General features: G+C 36.7%; 1 protein-coding gene across 13 annotated transcripts in view; it reads right to left on the reverse strand.

The window, feature by feature from the left end:
* The window catches only part of HDAC9 (histone deacetylase 9), a 708604-nt gene that overhangs the window by 128343 nt on the left and 554873 nt on the right, over positions 1-25388 (reverse strand). For 12 of the 13 annotated variants that reach the window (XM_086694877.1, XM_086694833.1, XM_086694841.1 and 9 more), the window contains one exon: positions 5305-7946. In XM_086694877.1, coding sequence (XP_086551003.1) covers positions 7632-7946 — 315 coding nt within the window. In that variant the 3' untranslated portion in view covers positions 5305-7631. Of the gene's footprint in view, positions 1-5304; positions 7947-25388 lie in introns of those variants that run through there. The other variant, XR_015246442.1, reaches the window with a different exon arrangement.

Raw genomic sequence — 25388 nt, forward strand, 5'->3', positions numbered from 1 at the left:
TAGTTTTTAAACGTCACCAGAAAAAGGCATTTCTTAAAGGAAAAATAAACTTAATGTTTTGTTCAGTTTATATTAGGTACAATAAACAGCAAGATTGTAGCATTTATATGGTTATTGGGAAGAAAAAGGAAAGGAAGAGCCTCAAAAGCCAGGAAGCAACAAGAGATAATAACAGGAAGGGGAGAAATGCGAGACCAATATCAGCTAGAAATTAAAAAAAAAAATGGAGATGCTGCATGAGAAAATGGAGACCAACAATCATTAAGTTCTTATCTCTTTAAAAATAACTCAAATGGAAGAACATTTTTTAAAAAAAGTGTATATAACTCAAAAATGGATCAAAGACCTAAAAGTGCTAAAATTAAAAACTCTTAGGGGCACCTGGGTGGCTCACTTGGTTAAGTGTCTGACTTCGGCTCAGGTCATGATCTTGCGGTTCATGAGTTCAAGCCCCCCATCAGGCTCTGTGCTGACATCTCAGAGCCGGGAGCTGCTTTGGGTTCTGCATTTCCCTCTATCTCTCTCCCCTTCCCCTGCTCATGCTCATGCTCTGTCTCTGTCTCTCTCTCCCAAAAATAAAAAAAAAAAAATAAAAACATTAAAAAAATAAAATAACTCTTAGAAGGAAACAGGGGTATACATCTTTGTGACACTGGATTAGGCAATGGTTTCTTAAATATGGTACCAAAAGCACAAGCAACAAAAGAAAAAAATAGATAAACTAGACTGCAGCAAAAATAAAAATGTTTGTGTACCAATAGAAACATCAAGAAAAGGAAAGAAGACCCACAGAATGGGAGAAAAAATTTGCAACTCATATATTTGATAATTTGCAATTCACATTTTGGATATCCAGCAAATATATTTAAAAACACTTAAAACTCAACAACAAAAAGACTAAGAAGCCAATCAAAAAATGGGCAGAGGACTTGAATAGATATTACCCCCAAAAGATACAAATGGTCACTAAGTAAATTTAAAGATGCTCATCACCATTAGCAATTAGCAAAATAGGAATCAAAGCAGCAATGAGTTGATATTTCACATCCACCAGGATGACTGCAATTTTTAAAAAAAAAATAAAATAACAAGTGTTGGAAGGACGTGGAAACATTGCAATCCCTCTTATACTGCTAGTGGAAAACAATCTGGCAGTTCTTCACAAGTAAACAGAAGTACCATAGAGCCCAGCAATTTCACTCCTAGGTATATACTATGCATATACTCAAGAGAATAATGTATGTTAACATAAAAGCTTGAACATGAACATTTATAGCAGCATTACTCATAGGAGCCAAAGAATGAAAACTATGTGTCCTTCAACTAATGACTGCATAAACAAAATGTAGTATAGTCACACAATGGAGTATTATTCAGTCATAAAAAGGAATGCAGTACTGATACACGAACCTTGAAAACATTACGCAGAGTGAAAGAAGCCAGACACACAAAAGGCCACATAATATATGATTCATTTATATGAAGTCTCCACAACAGGCAAATCCATAGAGACCTAAAGTAGATGTCAGGGGCTGGAGGGAGGGAGCAAAGGGGGAATGATTGATTAACTGGTAGAGGATTGCTTTCAGTTGATGAAAATATTCTGGAATTAGGTAGTAGTGACAGCAGCACAGCATCATGAACATACCAAAAACCCACTGAATTGTATACTTTAAAATGGACAAAATGATAAATTGTATGTGATATGAAATTTATCTCAACAAAACACAAAAACAAAAAACTATGTTGCAACAAATAGCTCACAACTTGTGAAGAAAAATAATTTGCCAAGTATTGGTGAATAATACTCTATAAACAGGCTAAGCAATTATTTAAATTAGAAGAGAAAAATAAACCGAAAGGACAAATACTATCAAAGAAGTAACAGCAGTAAATATTGTGAGAATAATCTGTAGTCGAGTTAAAATGCAAATGAAACAGAACAATACACAAAAAATAGAATATAGTCTATTTTGGAAACTATGAATGAAGAGTTCAAGGATCTTAGGTAAAAGCTATTGAAAATCAGGCCATAATTCAGGAAGTGGTTTAGGGCCCTTGGGCACCTCCAGAACATTATATCTGAATCAGACTCTCCCAAAGGGCTTAAAAAATTACATGCCTGGGCTCCATGTTGGGACAACAGAATCAGAATCTCTAGGAGGTACAGTCAGAATCTGAATTGCCAGCAACTTCCCTCAGGAGGATTTTTATGCATCTTTCAACAGAAAAATCACCTAGAAAGACAAGAACTCAAGACAAATGTCTCTGTTCTTCCTCTCCCCAACATTTTATACAGACTATTTTAGCTCAAAATAATTATCAAGAGCAGAAGTCAAAAAAAGGTTTTAAAAGGCGGCATTCTAGGTGCTTAGAAATTGGGTTCTTGGCCTTGGTTGGGAAATAAAGATAAGAAGTGGCAAAGGAGGGCTTGACCTAGTTGAAATCTTTTCTCCTCTCTGCCCAAAATTAATCTCAAGGGCAGGTATTCTGTTTTCCCTCATCCTAACACTGGCTTGGGTCAGAAAAAAAGAAACTCACAAATTTTCATGACTCAAAATGGTTGAATATCATGTGTCCAAGAATTAAGTCTCTCATCTGTGCATTAGACAAAAAAAAAAAAAAAAAAAAAAGAGTCCTGATCTCCTACTTTACAACAAGGAAACAACGATTAAGAGAAAATTGATTCAAAACAGTTCGGAAATGCTGATGGGGGGCTGGAAGAAAGGAGAGAGAGAGAAGAGAGAAGAAGAGGGAAGAGGGAAGAGGGAAGAGAGAAGAGGGAAGAGGAAAGAGGGAAGAGGGAATAGGGAAGAGGGGAGAGAGAGAGAGAGAGAGAGAGAACTGGTGAATTAATAAACCTGTATAGGTGAAAAGAATTGTTGCATTAAATGCAGTGCGGTAGTAAAAGGAGAGAACAAGAACTCCAGGGCCAGAGTGCCTGGGTTCAAATTAGAGCTAGACTGTCACTGATTGGGTGACCTTGGCCTTATTTAACTTCCTTGTGCCTCAGTGCCCTCATCTCTACAATGAGAAATAATATCTACCTCATAAGGTTGTTGTGAGAACTAAACAAGTTACTAGACATATGTTTGCAATAGTTAAAAGTGAAAGTCTTTTTTTAAATCAAGATGACCCCAAAAGGTTGCATGGTCTAAACCTTCCACTTTATAAGCCTTAAAGAAGGTATTATAAAATTAGAATAGAGAACTTTTTAAATCTAAATAGATAAGTTCTGAAAAGTCACATTCCCAGTATCTTGTTTTATTTGCCAGAATTCTTTGATTGCCCTCCCGTACTTTCCTTTTAAAACCCCAATGGAGGAATTATCAAGAACAAAGGGAATGGTAATCTACATCTAGAATTCCTTCTCTTGCATTTCCAAGTTCTTGATTGTAATTGGTAATTACCTTGATTATTTATCATTATTAACTCACAATTGTATACCCACAATTCCGTTTCCATTATCGAAATAATCACAAAGAAATGCCAAATTAAAAAAAATAATCTTGTCTACCTATATATCCGTTGAGTACTAGGTTTCAAAAAAAAATGTTGAGTGTCTGAATTCCTTTTTAATATCCTTTAGAGAAAAAAGTATAAAACTAAGTAAAAATTTCTCAAAGATAATCTTTTTCAGATTAATTAAAAGTAGCAGTCTCCATTTAAGCAGCCACCTTTACCAATGAGAAGGTGGATTTTTACTGCCAGAAGAGGAAATCTAATGTTTAGTAACTGCAATTCCCGGCAAAAAGTATTTTTCTTAAAGAAAAAGTTTTAACATGAGATTGATACTTTTTATTGAACTTCCACTTTACAGTTTGAAAATCAGAAATGCAGTATAAAACCATTATCTAATTGGTTCCTCCAACTCCTTTTTGAGGATCTCTGGTATCAGGTTCTTCTTGTAATTTTATAAAAAGCCTAAAGGCAGGGCACCTGGGTGGCTCAGTCAGTTAAACGTCGGACTTCGGCTCAGGTCATGGTCTCGTGGTTTGTGAGTTCGAGCCCCACGTCGGGCCCTGTGCTGACAGCTCAGAGCCTGAAGCCTGCTTTGGATTTTGTGTCTCCCTCTCTCTCTCTGCCCCTCCCCTGCTCATGCTCTATCTCTGTCTCAAAAATAAATAAAACATTAAAAAAAAAGTCCAAAGGCAATTTTTAGAAAATTATAACTAATGGTATTCCAACAATTTTGATCAAATTATCAGATTTATGGCATTATGGAATAATAATCCATTTTGTAACAGTGATATTTAGCTCCAGAATTCTTTTTTTTTTTTTAATTTTTTTTTTCAACGTTTATTTATTTTTGGGACAGAGAGAGACAGAGCATGAACGGGGGAGGGGCATAGAGAGAGGGAGACACAGAATCGGAAACAGGCTCCAGGCTCTGAGCCATCAGCCCAGAGCCTGACGCGGGCCTCAAACTCACGGACCGCGAGATCGTGACCTGGCTGAAGTCAGATGCCCAACCGACTGCGCCACCCAGGCGCCCCCAGAATTCTTAATAATCTAATGCAATATTGTTGTGAGTTGGAGTAATTTTAATTTGTAAGACATTAAAGTTTAGATTAAGGGAATCAAAGAATATAAAACAAGTATTTTTAACCCACTGAGACAAAAACAAGGTAACACATTATGAAGTTATGAAGTACTGACTGATTTAAATTTTGCTAGCACAGTCTGTCAAGGCGCATGGATGTCTATGGTCCAGTTTCCTTTACCTGAGCCAGGCTCCTTGTTCTCTACTCTAGCATTAGAATCATTGTTTCCATCTAAGGGGAAGTCATTTAATTATTTTTTTCTCTTTAAATTTATGGACTGTTACTTTATACTTGTAGGTCAGGCTGTCACTGTAATAGATAAAATTATTATGATACATGGAACATTATTTTATTATTTACTGAGTGCTTGTTACACTGAAGGAATTATGTTAACCTTTTTAAAAATAATTTTTTAAGTTGAGCAAAGTTAGGAATTAACATTTATCAATATAAAGTTTTATATTTGGAAGGTGACATCAAAGATGATGACATATCATGAAAAAAGAGGCCACACTGGGGAAATGAAGAGGCAACAAATTTTACCTGTGTTTGCTATCTGATAATGGCTGACATAAGTAGGTTAAAATCATTGTTGGATTTATTATTTTTAATGGCACGAGAAATAATTGCTCAAAATATCTTCATTTTCTTGTTTCGACAACAAATGGCAAATATATTTTGGTATACGAGACCTAGTGCATGAGCTTCAAATTCGATTAAATAGATCAAGTTTACACAAAGCCAAATGTATGAAAGGGGATCTTTTAAAAAAAACTTTATTTGAGAAAGGAAGAGACTTATAACAGAAGGCAAGAAGGAAACATACAAACAATATATTTACAACACAAAACAAGAGATCACCTTCAAGGGTGTAAATTATAATAAATACAGTAGATTTTAAAAGAGACATTTATCAATTAATTCTAAGATGAATTAAGTCCAGCTTTCTTTTTCACTGGTTCCAGGTAGTTTCTTGATTAAATTCAAAGACTATCAAATTCAAACAATTAATGTCCACCAACTGTACTGATGAAGCTAGCTCTCTCAAATGACATTATAAAAAATAGGTTTTTTTTTTGTTTGTGATTACATATCTTTGAAGTGATATTATACAAAAGTCTGCTCAGCCACATGTTCCTCCCCAAATAAAATGTATTTTAAAAGATGCACTATCCCTTTTTTATGAGATTGAAAGAAGACTTTAAAGAAAATGAATATTTATGAGATGGAAAAAATATACAATTTTATCTTAGGAATGCCATATTTTTAATGCAAAACAACTGACAAAAAGTCATTTTAATCTTAAGGAATATACTAACCAAAATATGTTGGTAATAGGAAAAGTTGCCTATTATAGCTATTTGTCAAATTATCAGAAGGACTTTCATTATATGGAAAAGTTTTAAACTTTCTAACTTCTAGTTATATTAATTTAATTTGAATGGAGACTTTTTAAAAAAGGATAATGTATCTTTAGCAGTGACCTTTTTTTAAGAAATATTTTTAAATGTCACAGCAAAATGTAAACAACACGTGCCAATAACATACAGTTGTTACAATGTCTACATTTGGCAAAATTGTTCTATCTCCTTTGAAACAGGATACTACACCTTAAAATACCTTGGATTTAGAAATATAAATATTTTAATAGAAAAAAACCTCACAAAGATTCTAGGTCAATTTGGATTATCCATATTAAAGGGGTCTTAATACAGAGAATCTTTAACTAGCTTAACAAAAGTAAACCTATAAAACAAGGTAAACATATCAAAAGGGAGTATGAAGGAAATGTTCCAGTGAAAAGCTTCCTTAACAATTTCCCTACTTGTGGTGTTATTTTCTTAGACAATAAATCAATTCATAGAGTGCCCTTTAAAAACAGAAAGAGTAAAACACTATCCTCCGTTTCCCCCCCCCTACATTCCTCATTACATGAATCACTTGGACTTCCTGTTTCCACAAGGCATTTCCTGTTCAGCCGCATAGAATCAGTTTTCTGTAGAACAGCAGGAACCTGACAAAGAACTGACTTAAATAAACAGAGTCTTCTGTTGCCTTCAAAGTTGTTTGTATTTCATAGCATCAAAGGACACAGTCCTTCTGAAGGTGCATTATATACAAGTAGATTCTGTTGTTAAGCCTAACTTTCCTAAATTTTTATTTGCCAAAATGGTATGGTATATGCCGGGTCATTATGGAATCATGCCTAAGAGATCCTAGTGATATGATTATGAAATATGATACACCTTCTTCTTTTAAACATAATTGTGACTTCATATCAGATAATCATCATACCATTACTACGTTTTCTACAATTGTAGATACAATATAGTATCTGATTGGACCATAATGCTGCACATTACTCCTTGCCGATACTTGCATCGGCTTCATTTGATCTTTTTTGATAGACAATGTCATCAAATAACACAAGATAAAAGTAAAATGAGCAGTGCTAGGTGAGACATAATGTAATATTTAAAATAGTGCTGTACTTTGCAATCTATATATTTAAAACCACCTCTATTCCTAATATTTTCAATTGCAATCTATACAATAACCTAAGGACTATTGGCATGGTAACCAGAACATTTAACTTAACAAAAAAGAGAGAGGACGGAAGGGGCAGACTACCTTTAACAGTGTTCAAGACTGTAGTATGATACATTATGTACAACAATGTGAAAACTGAATTCTATTTACCAAAAAAAAAAATTCAAGAACTAATAGAATGTTTCATTGATCAGACTGGGTGACTTGATCCAGCAGTCACTGATCTCAACAGATAAACTAAAAACAACACTGAGTTCGTTTTCCTTAGAAGTAATTGGTGTGGCGGGCTTTGGGATGAATTTAAAGCCTATTAATTATGTGTATACTTATGTAGTATAATTTTAGTGTAACAAGTATTTCCTTACCAGTGGAGTTTCAATGAAACCTTGATATCTATATAGAAACCAGTATATAGAGAAATCTCTATATAGATATATATGTATTAAGTAGAATCCTTAAACACTAAAATCAAATCATTCAGAAATATAAACAGGATAGGAAATATCCATTTACCAAAACCTGCAATGCATTTCATATTCAGATAATGACTTTAATTACAAATCCTGGAGCTAAATCTTTGCCTATTACCTGTTGCATAAAAGCAGCCTGCTCCCCAGATTCCATTTCCTGGATCTGAGCATCTTCATCACTGTCCACTGGTTCCTCCTTGACCTTCACAGCCCCAACTTGTCCCAGTGTGTCATCCACACAAGCACTGCTGTCGCTCCTAGTGCTGTTGCCACTAGAGGGCGCTCTGTCTTCCTGCATCGCCTGGTCCCCCTGAAGCTCTTCCTCCGCTTCCTCGAGGTGACTGCCTGGTTGCTTCAGTTGTTCAATAGATTTCGAAAGCAGCTAGAAGAGAGTGTTCAGGGGTTCAAAATTCAATAGTCCTTGGTGGTAACAGAGAAGCAAAATACACTTTGATTTCTAATGACTCTACTTCAGTGCATTCTGTTTCCTAATTTCTGAACATCAATTTCACAACGAATTTGTTTGCAACAAACTTCCTCAATAATACTGAATCTGAAGCAGTCCCATCATTTCTATATTGTATTGGCGTAGCAGGCAGAGAATAAGGTGTTTAGGTGCTTTTAAGAATCGGATTACTCTTGAACACACTTAGAAAATGGTGGGAAAAAGGTCAATAAGCTTCCTCTGGGAGAACCAGGAAACTTTTATAAGTACAGTTTGTACTGTGACAATTTAATCCAAATAGACCTGAGAATATTTTTCTGCAAAGAGAAAATGTAATGGAAATAATGGAACGGTAATGGAAAACTTCCACAGTCTGATTTTTATGACAAATGTCAACCACTATAAAATACAAACACAAATGAGAAATCCTTGTTTATCTAATTTTCCCATACCTAACTGGTCAAATGATAAACACCCTCTTATATATACCGGTAAAACATGGAAATATTGATTTTGAAATCCTAAACTTTAAAAAGATGTGGGATTAAAAAATTTATAGTAGAAATGTTTTATGAACATATCTAAACTAAATAAGAGGGAAGAAGAAATTCTTTGTAATTGAAAATTAGTACTTAGGCCTTTTCTTGACTTTATAAATTAAATTGTATTTAATCTTCAGAAGTATATGAATTAATTGATCAATGATTTTAAAAAATGACAACATACCTAATGTAAACAATAGCAAAATATCATAGTATAAAAGCTCAATAAATGGGGTAAAATACTCAAGATGATTTCATCTTACAGTAGATCTTGTTTTAATTGATAAGGTCCCCACTGACTGATCATCTGCAGATCCTAACTGTGTTTTCAACAGTGATTAGAGTTTTCTGTTACATCAGTGCCCATGTAAACAACATGCCAAATATTGCTAATGAGCAGCACACTTAGAATACAACCACTAAAATCATGAATACTGATTTTTCTATGTCCAGTTTCAGCTTACTCATACATATCTATGTTTCTTTTTTTAAAAGTTTATTTGTATTTATTTTGAGAGAGAGAGTTCATACAAGTGGGGGAGGGGCAGAGAGAGGGAGAGAGAGAGAATCCCAAGCATGCTCCATACTGCCAGTGCAGAGCCCGACGTGGGGCTGAAACTCACAAACTGTGAGAACCTGAGCCAAAATCAAGAGTTGGACACTTAACCAAATGAGCCACACAGGTGCCCCTAACTATGTTTCTAAGACATGCTTAGAGTTAGAATACCTAGTACTCTAACTCTGAAGGGTGTCTTACCCACTTTAGGCTTACAGACTTTCCTCCAGGCCACACAACCTCAGATGGCTATGCACACAGTGATGAAATCCTTAAATTTCACTGTAGGTAAAATTATTGGGAGTTTTCATTCATTTGTTCAATAAATATTGATTGAGCGCCAACTACGTTCAAGATACCATGCCCTCATGGAGCTTATAGTTTAGTGTGTTAGAAAGGCACCAAATAGATAAGTAAGTTTATTCTTATTTTCAAGTATGGTAAATGAAAATGAAAAGCACAGGGTGTTCTAAGAGTACACCCTAGTTGGCACAGGAGCACAACTGTGCATGGCTATGGGAGGTTTCACTTAGAGGGTGCTATGTTTAGGCTGAGACATGAAAGAGGAAGGATAGAAAAGGAGTTGTCAGTTATGTGTATGAGGGTTTGAAATAAGGGTAGAGAGCATTTCTGGCCCAAGGCACAGTATGTGTGCTAGAAAAAGGAGTTTAGTGGCATTAAAGCAAATGAAAGGCTGGTGGGGTTTGACCACAAGAAGATGGGGAGAATGCTGGAAGATTTTGTTGGAGAGAGTTACAGCTTATACTATATTTGGTTGGGTTGAGAACAAGATTCTAGAGAAATAAAGAACAATTTAGGATAAGCCACTAATAAGATGTAAACATCACCAATCTTAAGTTAGACATAATCAAGCTACGAGAATATCTACCAATCAAAATGTATGTCAAAATGAAGAAGGCAAATTAAATATTAATTTCCTTTGTGTCTACAATCTAATTTCTATTGTTCCTGGGCTGTCAGCATAAGAATAATCATCCCATCATGCTTTAAATGTCTCTAAGCACTTTATAGGAAATTATTTGCAGGACTTTTGTACCAATGCTAATCAGCTCTTCATATCATAAATACATATTACCTTGCATACTGCTGAGATTTTGGAGAAAAGGGACAATGTAATATTTCTAAACTTTGACTATAAAACTCTAGGATCCCATTTAATTGGCTGTTAGAAAAAGAACATATAACACCATAGAAAATAAGCAGGGTTTTCATTAAAAAGTCCCAGTTTGGGCTGGGACACCAGGGGTAAGGACTTTGGGTGACAAGCATCCACCCATTCTTCAGAGAGAGACAGAGAGAGAGAGAGCTAGAGCTCATCATTCAGTCTTGCAAAGCTTACCTCCATCACTCATCTCAGATGAGATATACAAGAGCAGGGTATAGAGGCTGTTGTGGGGAGAAGATTTTATCTAAAGAAAGGTATTAGTCAGGTGAAGGAGGCTGCAAGAGCCCCTCAGAGGGACTATCTGCAGGCAGACTGCTATAGTTCCATCTTCTGGATGGATGCTTGGTGAGCTGCATGACTTCTCCCTCTCATTACCAAAGCTTAGCTGGAGAAACTCATGGGAGCTAGCTCATCAGAGCTGGTGGGCCAAGGACATGTATGAAGGAAGCAGACACCTCTGGGAGGGGGGTCAAAAGTTCCTGAGCATAAGAACCTCTGTGAGTAAGAAAGAGTAAAAAATAGGGGATGTGTGGCCATGAGACAGAACTGAGGGGCCGTTCATGAAAGGTCCACCAGCAAGCACAGGACCACTGTCCAGGAAATGCCACGTCCAAAGTCCCTGCTTACTGAGCAGTGGCTGCGACTTCTACAGCTTCTGGATGTTTGACGATGGGGCATATTTAATAACCAAGAGGAAGCTATAAATACCACCTGTTAAGTAAAAGGGTGACCCTATTGCTGTTCGTCTTCTTTCCAGTCCCAGTCCCAACATGGCCACTCAGTACCTTGAACTCCTAACCTCTAAAGGTCTTTTTCCTCTGTTCTACTTTAGCTCCCAAAGCTGTGATTATACCTTTGCCTTGGTCTATTTTTTTTTTTTAATTTTTTTTTTCAACGTTTATTTTTTATTTTTGGGACAGAGAGAGACAGAGCATGAACGGGGGAGGGGCAGAGAGAGAGGGAGACACAGAATCGGAAACAGGCTCCAGGCTCTGAGCCATCAGCCCAGAGCCCGACGCGGGGCTCGAACTCACAGACCGCGAGATCGTGACCTGGCTGAAGTCGGACGCTTAACCGACTGCGCCACCCAGGCGCCCTGGTCTATTTTTTCTTAATGTTTATTTATTTATTTTGAGACAGAGAGAGAGAGAGAGAGAGAGAGAGAGAGAGAGAGAGAGAGAGCACATGCAGGGGAGAGGCAGAAAGAGAGAGAGAGGGAGAGAGAGAACCCAAGCAAGCTCTTTGCCATCAGTGAGGAGCTAACGCAGGGCTCGATCAGACAAACCTTGAAATCATGAACTGAGGCAAAATCAAAAGTTGAATGTTTAACTGACTGAGTCACCCTGGTGTTTATTGGTAGCTGTGTACTTTCCTAAATCTCAGTTTCGAACATCATTCCCTTCTGGATCATTCTCAGAATATTCTGACCCTAACCTCTCCTCAGCTCTGGAGGGTGCTCTAAGCAATTGAGCCTACCACATTCTTGCTGCCCACCCTCCCTTATCCCCCGCCCCTTCCCTCCTTGCTGGACTAAGCTCCATTCTCCATCAATAAAAATGACTCCCTTATACTGTCTTCAACTCTCTTGCCCTTTTCAACAAGGGTTTTACTGGAAAAGTAAGACTTCTAACCTTGATTAATACTGAATCTCTGCCAAACCCAAGCAGCTGAATAAGCTAGGAAACAAACAAACAAATTACAATCATGTTGAATGTTTCTCTTCAAATTCACGAGCAAAACCATCAAAAGGGTCCTCTGTGCTGCCTGACAGTCCTACTACATTTCTTTAGTTAATTCATTCCCACTCTTTCCTTGACAATTTCAAACTACTGCCTCTCCCCTCCAACCTCTAATATTCAGACCTTTTATTCACTGCCTGCTTTGCTTCTTATTTCACTGAGGAAACAGAAGCCTCCAAAGGGAAACTCAACATCCGGCTACCATCACATTTAGCAAGCTCTCCTATTCGCCCTTCGTGCTCCTGTTCTTTGGAAAGCAATGTCTTTGCTCTTATTCTCAGTCAATCCCTCGGCTTATGACCTGGATCCTACCTACTCCTGAAATTATCCACTCTGTCCTCCGACACACATTTCCCCTCTCTGCTGGAATATTCTTACTTGCACATTTTCAAAATGATAATCCATCTTAAATAAAACCTCCCTTGCTCCCCTCAACCAACCCCATTATTTAACTCCCTTCACAACAAAACTCCTTATCTCTTTTCACTGTCTTCATTTCTATTTTCCCATTCTCTTTAGAATTCATGCCAACAAGGCTTTCAACCACACCATATGACCAAAATCTCTCTTGTTAAAGTAAATAGTAACTGCATTAATTCTGAATCCAGTGGCATTTTAAATAGGATATTAATGTGTCAGTAAGGTAACGCATTTCAAAAAGGGCACCAGGACACAATCATAGCATCTTTGAAAGTAAGAGACTCATATTACTACTGTTGGTTCAGCCAAAGACGAGACAAACTGTGTGTTAATTTCCCAGAATATAGTTTTCCATAGATAGCAAGACTGTCAAAGAAAACCTCTAATACTGACCAAATGCTGAGTGTTCACAGAACATGCCATACGTATTTTTTAACAAAAAACCTGAAATCTGACCTGTTAATGTATTTTTGAGGTCCTGGACATACCCACAAATCTCATCATTTAGTCCACAGATCACATTGGGTCAGTATTTACAACCTCACTGACAAAGATATGTATGTAACAATTCTCAGTGTGCAATAAAGAAACAATGCCATTTGTTCTAGTGAGTTCCTTTGGCTTCATCTATAGTTGTGATGTACTAAAGGAAACCTGAGGGAGAAAAATGCCAGAATGAATAATGTTATGATGATGGGGGCAAAAAAGCCAAATAGCAAAATGATCTTCCAAGGGCAGAATTCCTTGATGGTTTGTAAAAGAAATGTTTCTTGACATAAAACAGTAACTTATGAGTGGAGATCATATACATATAAAATGTAGTCATTGGTAATAATGCTCTTCAAACCTTTATTTTATAAAGAAGGAATTTCATGTCCGGAGAACCTGAGCCATCTCCAAAAAAAAAAAAAAAAAAAAAAAAAATAGAAACCTAGAATTTTCGATACATTTCCAATCTGCTTTCTCCTCTGAAACAGCTATATTCTGGTAACAACTGAATTAATATAAACAATTCCATTGTCTTCCTGAGCTCCAAACTTCATATTCAGCTGCTTCAACATCTTTCCTTAGATCTAGAATATCAAACAGGTATCATAAATTTTAAATAGGTCAAAGAAAACCTTTATTCTCCTCCCACTCAAAATGTTTTGCTCACTTAATTGTCTCATCTGAGTGAACAGCAATACTCAATTGCATGAGTCAAGAATCTAGGATTTATTCTCGTCTCTCTCACTCATCATTTTTTTTTAATAAATACCCGAAAGTGTAATTGATGCTTAGTAACAGTGCTTTGACACTTTTCTTCCCAGGTTATGAAGCAAATGCCAAGGTCTACATGAACAATAACTGCCATTTTTTCACCATCTCTGAAACAGAATGTGCTCTTTGCGAAGTTTCGCAAAATACAAGAGTGATAAATGGGATCTCCTGGAACCAGCTTTGCAAAATACAAATGCATAGAAGGAGTTAACCTAACTTCTTCTTCCAGGTATTTGACTAAAGCTGTTTTTGTTTAAGCAGTCAAATTTGCCAGAGTGGAAAAATTAGCAATTAACATCAACAAGAAAAATCTACAAACCAAAGTCACAGAAAACTTGCCTGGCAGGTTTAACTTATTATAGATTTTTAAAATAAAAAATTACTTGACATTGTTTGTAAGTTTCTGACTATGTATGAAGACATTCAGTACTCAGATTATGTTGTGTTATATGTGTTTTTGAACTTCAAATGTGACCATTACAACGATGGTAGGGACTAACCCTTTTCTAATTTGTACTGTCGCTGAGTGGCCCCAGATGCAGGGAGGAACTGTCTGCTCACTCTCAGTGGGGTAGCAGAGTCTCTCTTTGGTTGAACATCTGGAGGTGATCCCCCAGCAAAGTTGAGCTGTTGCCTTGCTGGCTACAAAACACAAGACAAAACATCTGTGTGACAGATAAATGCACAGACCTGTGCGAATCTCGGCTGAGGGCCCATCTGTAAAACACACCGTGTGTCATTCATCTGACACCAGGTGAGGTACTTTGGTGGGGAACCCAGCAGAGAGGAAGATGATGGCTGTACTTCTCCTTCTCCTTTTATCTGTGTTCTTCCTCATCTGTCAGTGTTTCCCTGTATTCTCCATGCTATTGCACAGCCATCGTACCGAACACTAAGAATGTTGCAGGCAATCTATGACCATTCTGGGTTTGTAACACACACTCATACATACTCATGCCGATATTCCAAGGACCAGGTATGATAATTTATCTAAATCTCTACCACCTTACGTTTGCAATTCCATTCTTATCAATCCCTGCTAGGATCATAATTACAGCAAGTCTCTAAACTTCAATGATCTATATTCCATGTTAAATATCATCTAGTCTATTGGCAAATGATGTAAAATTAATGAAATAATATTTAAAGGCTGTGCTGCTAACCTTTACACATGAGCACATTCAGCTCATCTCTGTGAAAGTTACACTGAGACAAGCCTAAAAGTCAACATAAGTGCTGTCAAATAAAGTATCTTTCGATTCCGTATTTAAAATTTTCCCACAGAGATCTTTTATGTCCCCACAAATATCTTCAGTTTTGGGATGGCAACTAAGAACAAGAGTGTAAAAGGAGTAAATCTGTTTCTGATGGACATCTGGTTTTCTGAAATTGTCAACAACCCATTAAGCACAAGTGTTTGAATGTGATTATTAAACTACGCAAAATGACCTTCAACCCAACTCATCACTTTCTTATTCTGCCTCAGATTGTAAGACAGATTTTACTTGGGGAATGGCAATGACACAAGTTTTTGTTTTTGTTTTTGTTCTTGTTTTTTCTTTTAAATAAATGCAAAACTCTTCTTTTGGAACACGAAAACTTTCCCTTAAGCTCCAAGGAAACTAGATTGTAAAACAATGATAAAATTCTGTCTCAAATCACAAATAGATTAGGTATGTACCAACTGTTCTCAAAAACAACATGCAGCGTTTGGAGTGTTTTCAAATCAAGAGGTCTACTTAGAGAAGAACTCTACCTCAAGCCAAAATACTCCATGTCATTTCACTTCTGTGCATTTTAGGGAAATAACCAGAGGAACCAAAACTAAACGGCAAGAGAGAAATATTTTCTAAATATTGGTTCATTATTCACATAAATTAAGTCTAAACTGAAAAATATTCCTTCTTTCCAATATTGAAGAGATATAAAACTAATCCAGGGATTAAGTGAATACTTAATAAACACGTGTTTATCTTTATAACTTCAAATGGTTGTCTAAATCAATGCATGCAATTAAAATACCCCTTTTCTGGCTTCAAAACATCCTAATATATCAATAACTTAAGTAAGTGTTAACCCCCGGAACTGGAAAGGATACTGAAAATTTCCTCCTTCCAGTGAGTTTGAGAAAGTTACCCACCCACTCTTTATTCATTTGACAATTTTTGTTGAACACTTACTATATGCCACATCCTGAGAAGAGCAGTCAGGTGAGCTCTCAGAAAAGGAAACAGAAAGTAAGCAATTGAAGACTGGAACTTAATGTGGTAAGGAATGATGGGGGAAGGGGTGAGCATCTGTGTCTCATTTGTATGGGCAGGAAAGGCCCTCAGAAGATGTGAGGTTTAAACTAAGAGGGGCTCCAACACCATGGTCAAGTCATGAGAAGATCTGGAAGTTGAACCTACCATACAGTACAGTGGATAACACAACTCCTGGAGATGGAACGGCATTCCCAACAGACTGAAAAGGAGGCCAACATGGCTGAGGCTCAGCAAGTAAGGGAAGGGAGTAGGAGATGAGGTCAGTGACAGGGGCAAGAGCCAGATCACAATAGCCCTGCAGGCCACAAAAAGATGTTTGGATTTTATCTTATGAACAATAAGGAGCAATTGGGCAGTTTTAAGCAAGCCCTTAACATGATTTGATTTGCATTTGTAAATGATCACTCTGGTTGCTACAGAATATTGGATGTAGGCAGGCAAAAGTAGAAACAGAAAGATCTAACTTTTAGAACACAAAAAGTTTAGCAAGAGAGTGTTACAAGACAACTAGAACACAAATGACCTATTTTTCCTTCTTTTACATCACTATGTCATTTTATGCATTTTTATATTACATAATAGGATTTTCCCCTAAAAGTCCCCTTTCCAATCTTTAGTTGATAGTACACGTTCTTTCAAAGTTCTCTTTCTTTGCTTTTTAAGGGCAATGAATAGAGGCACAGTTAAGGAAAGGCACCCTTGGCAATTTTGGACTGTGTCTCAGAATAGACAAGATCTCAAAGCCAATGATCTTCAGATCAACTGACTGATAAACATTTCCCTTTCTCCCCATTTGCCAACCCTTGCTTTGGTCATCTGGATAGCAGTACAAGCCCTATTTAAAATGGATACCAAGAATAAACCACAGAAAACAATTGCCACATGGAAATGTGGGCCCCGGTGTAGCCAGATTTTCAATTTTTCAGACAATGCCAGAAATCAGATTTGCATTTGAAATCTTTCTATTTTTAAAGATTGACAAAAAATTGAAATGCTTAAGATACCAAGCTGTCCAACGACAGCAGTCCACAGAGTGTCCACCTATGACCTCTGAAAATAATCCCTTATGGCCCTTCTTCCTTAAACATTCTATGGTTTAGATCATTTAGAGCTGATGTCTGCTTGCTCTCAAAATATACCATCCTTCATACTTGTTATTTGTTTTATGTTTCCCACACGGTCAAAAATTCATCTACTTTGCCTGGGGCTGGAGGTAGGGGTAGGAATTGACGACAAAGGAGCAAGACAAAGAAAGTTTGGAAGTTGAGGTAACTGCTCTCTATCTTGATTGTGGTAATTATATGACGATATGCATTTGTCAAAACTCACCGAATTATACAGCAAAAGGAATATATTTTGCTGTGTAAATTACACCTCAATAAATAATTCAATAATTAACATATATGCTGTTCCAAACAGAAATCAAAGGTCCGCTTCATGATGGCTACAAAGACTCAAGCGGGAACAAAATTTAGTAGTTTGGTTTACAACAAAGTAGCTTGATGCAAGATTGAGGCAAGTAGGAAATGCGTGTCTTGGAGATATTTTAGCACTTCCAGATAACCGTTTTCATTAGCAGAATAAAAACAAAAAGAACTATGAGTGCTAAATAAGAATATAAATACTGCATTAAGATTTCAGTCGTGCTCACCATGTTTACAAAGCACTTTCAGTACATCCTTTCATGGGATCCTCACTATAAACCTCTAAAACGTGCAGATTAGAGAATTATTGGACAAGGAGGCTCAATACTTTGTCCAAAGTTGCAAAACTAACAAATAATTCTGCAAAACATCAGAAACTTCTCTTGGAAATGTTACCAAGCATTCTAGATTTTACAATTCATATGAGCTACGCATTATATAGAACTATCTTGGACTGGAATGATCTGTTTGCAGGCCTATGAACCATTCAAGGGAAAGAACAGGCCTTCTTTATTTTCATTTTCAGTATGCGGAAGCATAGTGGTTGCTAATAAATCATTGTGGAACACCATCAATGACTCCATGCCAGAAAATTATTTTTAGAAGTGAGTTTTTATTGCTGGGTGATACAACTCAGTCGATAGCAAGAGAGTAATGGTGCGTTTTGGATATGGGAGCTTAGCCCTGGATGCAATTCTGCCTGAAGGAATGGGAATACTCTAGATCATATGACATTTCAGGGTCACTATAATCCCTGAGATTTCGTAAGTATTTAGAGAAAGGGCAGAAAGATACAGGGGAAGAAAACTAAAATCAGGACTTTATAAGCAGCCAAAATCTATAACAAAGGGACTGCTACATACTGGTGGTTTTCATGTCCACAAATCACTTAGCTATATTAAAAATTCCTTAGTAAGACTTAATTATTTCATCCTGTCAAATGAAACTATTTGTCAAGGTTGAGAAACAACCAAATTATTTAGCTTTCCTCTCTCTTTGAACAGCCTGGAATCAACATCAGTCAAACCACTCACATGGTTTAATTCCCCAGATATTTTTCTTTCCCCTATTTTCTTACCTCATAGTCATGTCCAACTATTGTTTTTCTCATTCAGTAAAAGCGTCTCTGACTAGATTAACAGTGCAGAGTGAAAAGGAAAGGTCGAGGTCCTTCCCTTGGTCTTCAAGTTATGAAAGCAGCACTGGGAACGTTTACGAAAGTTACACATTAATCCACTGAAATGGTCATTTAGTTTCTTTTACAAACACCGGATTTCATCACATCTAATAATAAAGCAACAAGCCATTTTCTGTATATTATAAACCATCAACTTGTAATTATGTAGTGAAATGGTTCTATATGAATTCTCTACGATGATGTAAGCCAGTATTGCAGTAAGTGGTTTTTTTGAAGCTCAGCACATACCTACACGAATCTATTTACACTGGGCTAATCATGTCGAAACAGCATCTATTTAAGGGCAAAGTCAAAGTTTCTTTTATAAACCTCTATAGATAGATAAATAATCTAGGAGGCTTTTTACTGTTATAAAATTAAGACTGCCTTTCAGTGCTTGCTAAAGTTTTTGGACATACTATCCATCTAATGGGCAAAATGTAATCCTAAATTGTTGATTAAAGGCTCTGCATGGAAACATACTGTCAAATGGATAGAGAGAAATTAAACCTGACAACGGTAATGCCTACTTTCCTAAATGAAAGCCCAGTTCAAGTTTCTACTCATCCATTTTTCAAAACATAAAACAAGGCATTTTCCAACCACCCAGAGAGGAGATGCCAAATTTGCATTTCAGTTGAACTTGATGAAGTCAGTAGACTTTCAGCATCAGGCCAGCTCAGAACTCTTATGAGAAGATGTTTGCCCAATCTAAAGAAATGACGATTTTACAGCATGCAAGAAAGGCATGAAACATGGTCAGGCTGTACTGCACTCACGGCACTGTTGGGAAGCTTTAATATCCAATGGATGTCTGAATGTCCCACCATGTAAATCCACTTCCAAATTAGTCACTGGAGGGAGGACAATGTGTGAAAAGTTGGGAAGTAAGGTCAGGAAAACAAATTTCTTCATTTCAGCAAATCCAAACCAATACCAAAAATAAATAAATACATAAAATAAGATCACCCTTTTATTTTGTTTGCTTGCTTGTTTGCCTTCTCTTCAATTGTAAGTTCTCTACTTTTTTGCAAAAATAAAATTAGGAAAAACTTGTCTTGGAGAAGCTGACTGGCTCAGTCAGTAGAGCACGTGACCCTTGATAACGGAGTCACCAGTTCAAGCCCCATGTTGGGTGTGGAGCTTACTTAAAACAAAAATTTTTGTTAAAAAAAGAGGGATTCCTGGGTGGCTCAGTCAGTTGAGTGTCTGACTCTTGATTTCAGTTCAGGTCATGATCCCAGGGTCATGAGATCAAGCCCCACATTGGGCACTGTGCTGAGTTTGGAGCCTGCTTAAGATTCTCTCTCTCTCTCTGTCTGCCCCTCTCCACTGCTCGCGTGCTCGCTAAAAATAAAAATAAAAAAAAGAAGTAAAAAAGAGTAAATAAAAAAATTTTTTAAAGGAAATCTTTTCTTCTGCTTGGTGAAGAAAACAACACTAAAATCGTAAGTACACATTTAGGTTCAGGACAGGTTTTTGTGTCATACAACCTATGTCAGAAGTCTAGTTCTGTCAACTTCTAGCCTGTCCCCTGGGTCAACTTACTTAAGCCCTTTAAAATTAACTTTCTTGATATTAAAAAGAGTGAGTTGTTAAGTCTGAGAAAATAATGTACATAAGAAGGTTAGCATTGTGTCCCAGCTTACAGTGGGTCCTACTTATAAAAGGGAGCTGGTATTACGTGAAAGACCCTATCCCTAAGGTACCTATGGAGAAGGTGCTAGGAAGAGCCACAGTGCATGAAAGATACACCAGGAGTAATAGGTGCATCAAAAAGCAAAGATGGGTACATCATCCTCATCTAATTATACTTAAAATTTTAACCTTCCCACAAGAAGCCATGGATATAATCACCTTTATTAAAATAAAGCTAACACAAAGTGTTTCCTTGCTGTTTGATAATAGGACATGAGACTTAAAAATATAAACTTTCTGGAATGTAACATCTTTACATTTGTTCTTCAAATAAATTTCCTTGGGAAACATACGCTTTGCTCAACAGTGCACAAAATAGTTTTATTTTAGAACTACCTTCGGGGATATTTTGTAAGAACAAAATAACACACATATATGCACACTATGCTTGTGTGTGAGCACAGGCATGACAGACTATAGTCCCCTGGGTTGCTGTGGATGCATGATGGGGAACAAGGAGTAGGTATGAATCATGAGGGGTTATGAAGAATATGTAACATTTCTGTTAGAAAATTATATCAGGAAAAAGAATACAACAGATATTACTCAAATAAACGGTCAAATTCTCTTCTAAAATTAATGAAAACTCCCCATTTCTCCATTCCAGCATTTGAGCAAAATTATATTCATGCCTTGCTTGTCAGACATAATTTCTACCTGTTTTAATAAGGGCAACACAGGACATCTGCTTGGCCTCCCTTTTACTAATCTTGTCTTAGATATATTTTTATTATGATAAAATAGCACTCATGTCAAAATGCCTAAGTATCATAGTAATAAATATATAATAAATACTTATATCTACAGTGAACTTTGACATATTTAAGATATCATCTCATGATTTATCTGGGTTTTTAAAAAAAGTGTTGGCTGATGTCCAGTCATAGGAATGCATAAGATATTTATCACAGAGTATATTACAAAGGGAGAAAAAGAAAGAAAGAAAGAAAGAAAGAAAGAAAGAAAGAAAGAAAGAAAGAGGTAAAAAAGGACAGAAGAACCCAAGGAGGTAACCAAACAAATCTCAAGTTTTACTTCCTCAATGAAAACAATTTTCTTCCTCATGTTCCCTATCCTAGTACATAACACATCGTATTACTGTTTACTGAATAATTCACTCCCTTGCTCCCCATACTTTAAGCTCCATGAGAACTCTGAATGTTATTTTCTTAGTGATTAAAATAGTATCTGGCACAAAGCAAGAATTCAATGAGTTGCTAAATGGATAAATGCATAATAAATTGGTATTTCATTCAAATAAGTACCGAACGAAGAAAGAAATTTCTTAAATTTTCTGCTCATGTGGTTTTGATAGAATGAATATGAAAAACATAGGTATTAGAACAATTCTAATTAAAATAGAAATTATTCAGTGTGCATCAATGCTATCCTATACATACTATAACAGAGAAACAATTTAAAGAATAATGCCATTGGGCAGGGGGCAGAGGTCAAGGCCAGATTATCTCACAACAAAAATGCCTGAAGACACTCAGGAAAATTCCTGTGTATCATTCAGATAGTGTTACAACTAGAGATTTGCCCTTCTATTAATTAGGCAGTGATTGGTATATTCCTTCAAAAATCATAAAAAAACTGCAGTGTGTTTTGTTTTCATTAATCATAGTCTTTTTTTTAACAGAAAAATCTGCGGCAAGATTCAAATTTAAAATGATCCCAGGGGGCGCCTGGGTGGCGCAGTCGGTTAAGCGTCCGACTTCAGCCAGGTCACGATCTCGCGGTCCGCGAGTTCGAGCCCCGCGTCGGGCTCTGGGCTGATGGCTCAGAGCCTGGAGCCTGTTTCCGATTCTGTGTCTCCCTCTCTCTCTGCCCCTCACCCGTTCATGCTCTGTCTCTCTCTGTCCCAAAAATAAATAAAAAACGTTTGGGAAAAAAAAAATTAAAAAAAAAAAAAAAATGATCCCAGAAGAAAACTGCCAATACCCTCTTACTTTTTTGTTTGCCTTTTTTTATTTATGGGGAAAATTTTGCTTTGGAAACCATTTTTATCTTTCAGTAAATAAACAAAAGATACCTGGCAAAGCATCAATCCTCTTTTTTTTTAAACGTTCATTTTTGAGAGGGAGAGCACCCACACATGGGCACAAGCAGGGGGAGGGACAGAAAGGGGTACAGAGAATCCAAAGAAGGCTCCATGCTGACAGCAGAGAGCCTGATGCGGGGCTCAAACTCACAAAACACAAGATCATGACCTGAGCCAAAATTGGGTGCTTAACCGACCGAACTACCTAGGTGCCCCAACATCAATCTTCTTTTGATACTAGCATAAAGAATCTTGGTTTTTAAAAAATGCCCACAAGTCATTGTTTCATGAATGTACCATACCTTAGCAACAGAAATTGTTTAATGCATTCCTGAATACTTTAAATGTCTCAAGAAAACAAAAGAACAAATAGTGTAAACCATGATTTTTTTTTATGGTTAAACTTCTCAAAATACCTTCACTGAAAATAAAATATTCAACCTGATGAGTATAAAGACAAATCATTCTGACAGGTTTTCCACTTACATTTCTACCTTTCCCCATTTTGTAGATATAACAATACAAATACTGTATATACCCATTCCAGGGATATTTCTACTAAGCAATTAAGTACTTACACCATAATTGTATGAGACAAATAATCCTTATGACGCACAAATTTCCCATGTAAATGTCATTTAAGTATCAAGCAATGGGTAGGTAAGTTATTTAGTATGATTAATAATATTTACATTGTATAGTTATAGTAAGCAGGAATGACGGCTTTCATAAATGGTTGATTCAAATAATAGTAAGATACGACAAAGCTTTCCAAATTTAATAAGTCAATTATTATATAAACTCTGAAAAATATAGATTTTCTTTGACTTCTAATGATGATTAGCAATTCAATTACATCATTAAAAATTTCATACTAGGGGGAGGGTCACCTGGGTGGCTCAGTCGGTTGAGTGTGGACTTTGGCTTAGGTTATGATCTCCTAGTATGTGAGTTCAAGCCCCACATCAGGTTCTGTGCTGACAGCTCAGAGCCTAGAGCCTGCTTTCAATCCTGTTTCCCTCTCCCTCTGTCCCTCCCTCACTTGCTCTCGTGCTCTCTCGCTCTCTCACTCTCTCAAAATTAAAATTAAAAAACATAAAAAGTTAAAAAAAAAATAATACCAGCAGGGCACCTGGGTGGCTCAGTCGGTTAAGCATCCAACTCTTGGTTTCAGCTCAGGTCATAATCTCACGGTTGGTGGGTTCAAGCCCTGCACTGGGCTCTACACTAACAGTGCACAGCCTGCTTAGGATTCTCTCTCCCTCTCTCTCTGCCATCCCTCTCTCTCTCTCAAAAATAAATAAATAAACATTAAAAAAAATTTCATGCCAGGAAGGACAATCATATTTAATATGCTATAGGTTTAGAGACAAATACACTTATTTTTTCTTTTGTTGTCACTGCATTTTTGCTTCTCTAAATCTTAAAAAAAAAGTTGAAGGAGCAAAAGAAAAGGACATTTTCAAACAGGGTATCTGTATACCAGTGTCTTTATGTGAGCATGTATTTCCTGCTACCATAAGTACCTCAAGAGCAGGGACATTTTTATGATGCCAACTATTTGGCTCCAGTTTGAATGGATTCAGTATAGATTCATCCATTTTAACAGGAAAGAAAAATGACATAAATTAAATTTTCTGTGGTTATTTCTCATTAATGGGTATTCAAAATGGTTAGAATACACATAAATATATAATTATACACAAACGCATTGGTTTTTGGCATCTCAGTTATGGCCCTCACATAATGTGAAATAAATGTTTTCATCACCTCCTGGGGAAGGGAGAACAGTAGCAATTCATTTCCTGATGGTTCTATTGTGAATACTTCAGAATAGGTCAGAGATTCAATATTTTCTTCTTTAAGATTCTTCTCTGTTCCCTCACACAATTGAGGGCAGGTGAAATATTTTCAAAATCTGGAGAATACCCAATGTGCACATGCCATTTGATCAAACATATGGAATACATACTTGGAGAAAAGCCAACTGGAGACCTGCTTGAGTAATCTAAACACCCAAGCTGAGAGGGGTTAATATATAAAGATCAGCTTTGTACTTTGAAGTTTTCTGGACTTCATTTTGCCTAATTAAGACAAGATTTAATAGTCAAACCACTGTACAAACATGTACCTGAGAGTATAGGTTTGTTTCTAATTTTGGGAAGAATTCTTAACAGATTCCAAGGAATCAGCTCCACATGGGAGAAGGTCTCTGATAAGATTTGCTCTTCTCATTGCTCAAATGCAAATGCCTGCTTTTCATCTTAGTTTCTTCCATGTGACTGAGGTTAGCATCCGCCTGTCAAAATCTCAAGTGTGATACTAAAATATAAAGATTCTGTTATTAGCATACCACTGAGTCTGAAACACCAGCATCTCTAGGTCATGAAAAATGTATTCCCAAATAATCTTAAAAGTATTAACAGGAATCTAACGGACCTAATTCCAGATCAAAATATTATGAGGCAAAATGTAGGATTCCCAGTCTTTCTTTCTGTATAAATTTTTCCTCACTGGTCACTGGACAATTTTTCAGGAATTCCCAGTAGTTATAAGTAGTGCTGAGAGACCACAAAACAAACAAACTGAACTCTACCTTAATATAGCAGACATATACTCTTAAATCAAAAGTACTCCGTCACTACACAAGAAGGAAGTTGATTGCCTCCAGTGAGACTGATTTGATACAAAATAATTTGATAAATTTACAGAAATGTGGTAGCAACGAAACAGGCATCAATCTGATGATATATAAAGAGTAATAAGCAATATAGTGAAATATAGTCTGCAGTAGAATGAAAGATGGCAGGAAAGGTAGTTACCACCGCCATCTATCCCCTGGTCCTATTTCCCCAATCCCACACACATACACATCATCTTTGAAAGCAGCAAAGGGCTGGGCTGGAGGAATTTCTGTTCAGTAGTATGGTATTCAGCCTGTGTTTCCTTCATGGCTCTGCCTTATTAAGCTGGAGGCCAAAGAGAAGAGAAAAACTCTCACCCTACCCTACCTGCAATAAACACATGGTAAGTGAGCACATGATAAAGACCCCCTTTCTCCTAAATGCT

Source organism: Puma concolor, chromosome A2 (assembly GCF_028749965.1).
Source record: "Puma concolor isolate L17-30 chromosome A2, mPumCon1.1.hap2, whole genome shotgun sequence".
Lineage (NCBI taxonomy): Eukaryota > Metazoa > Chordata > Mammalia > Carnivora > Felidae > Puma > Puma concolor.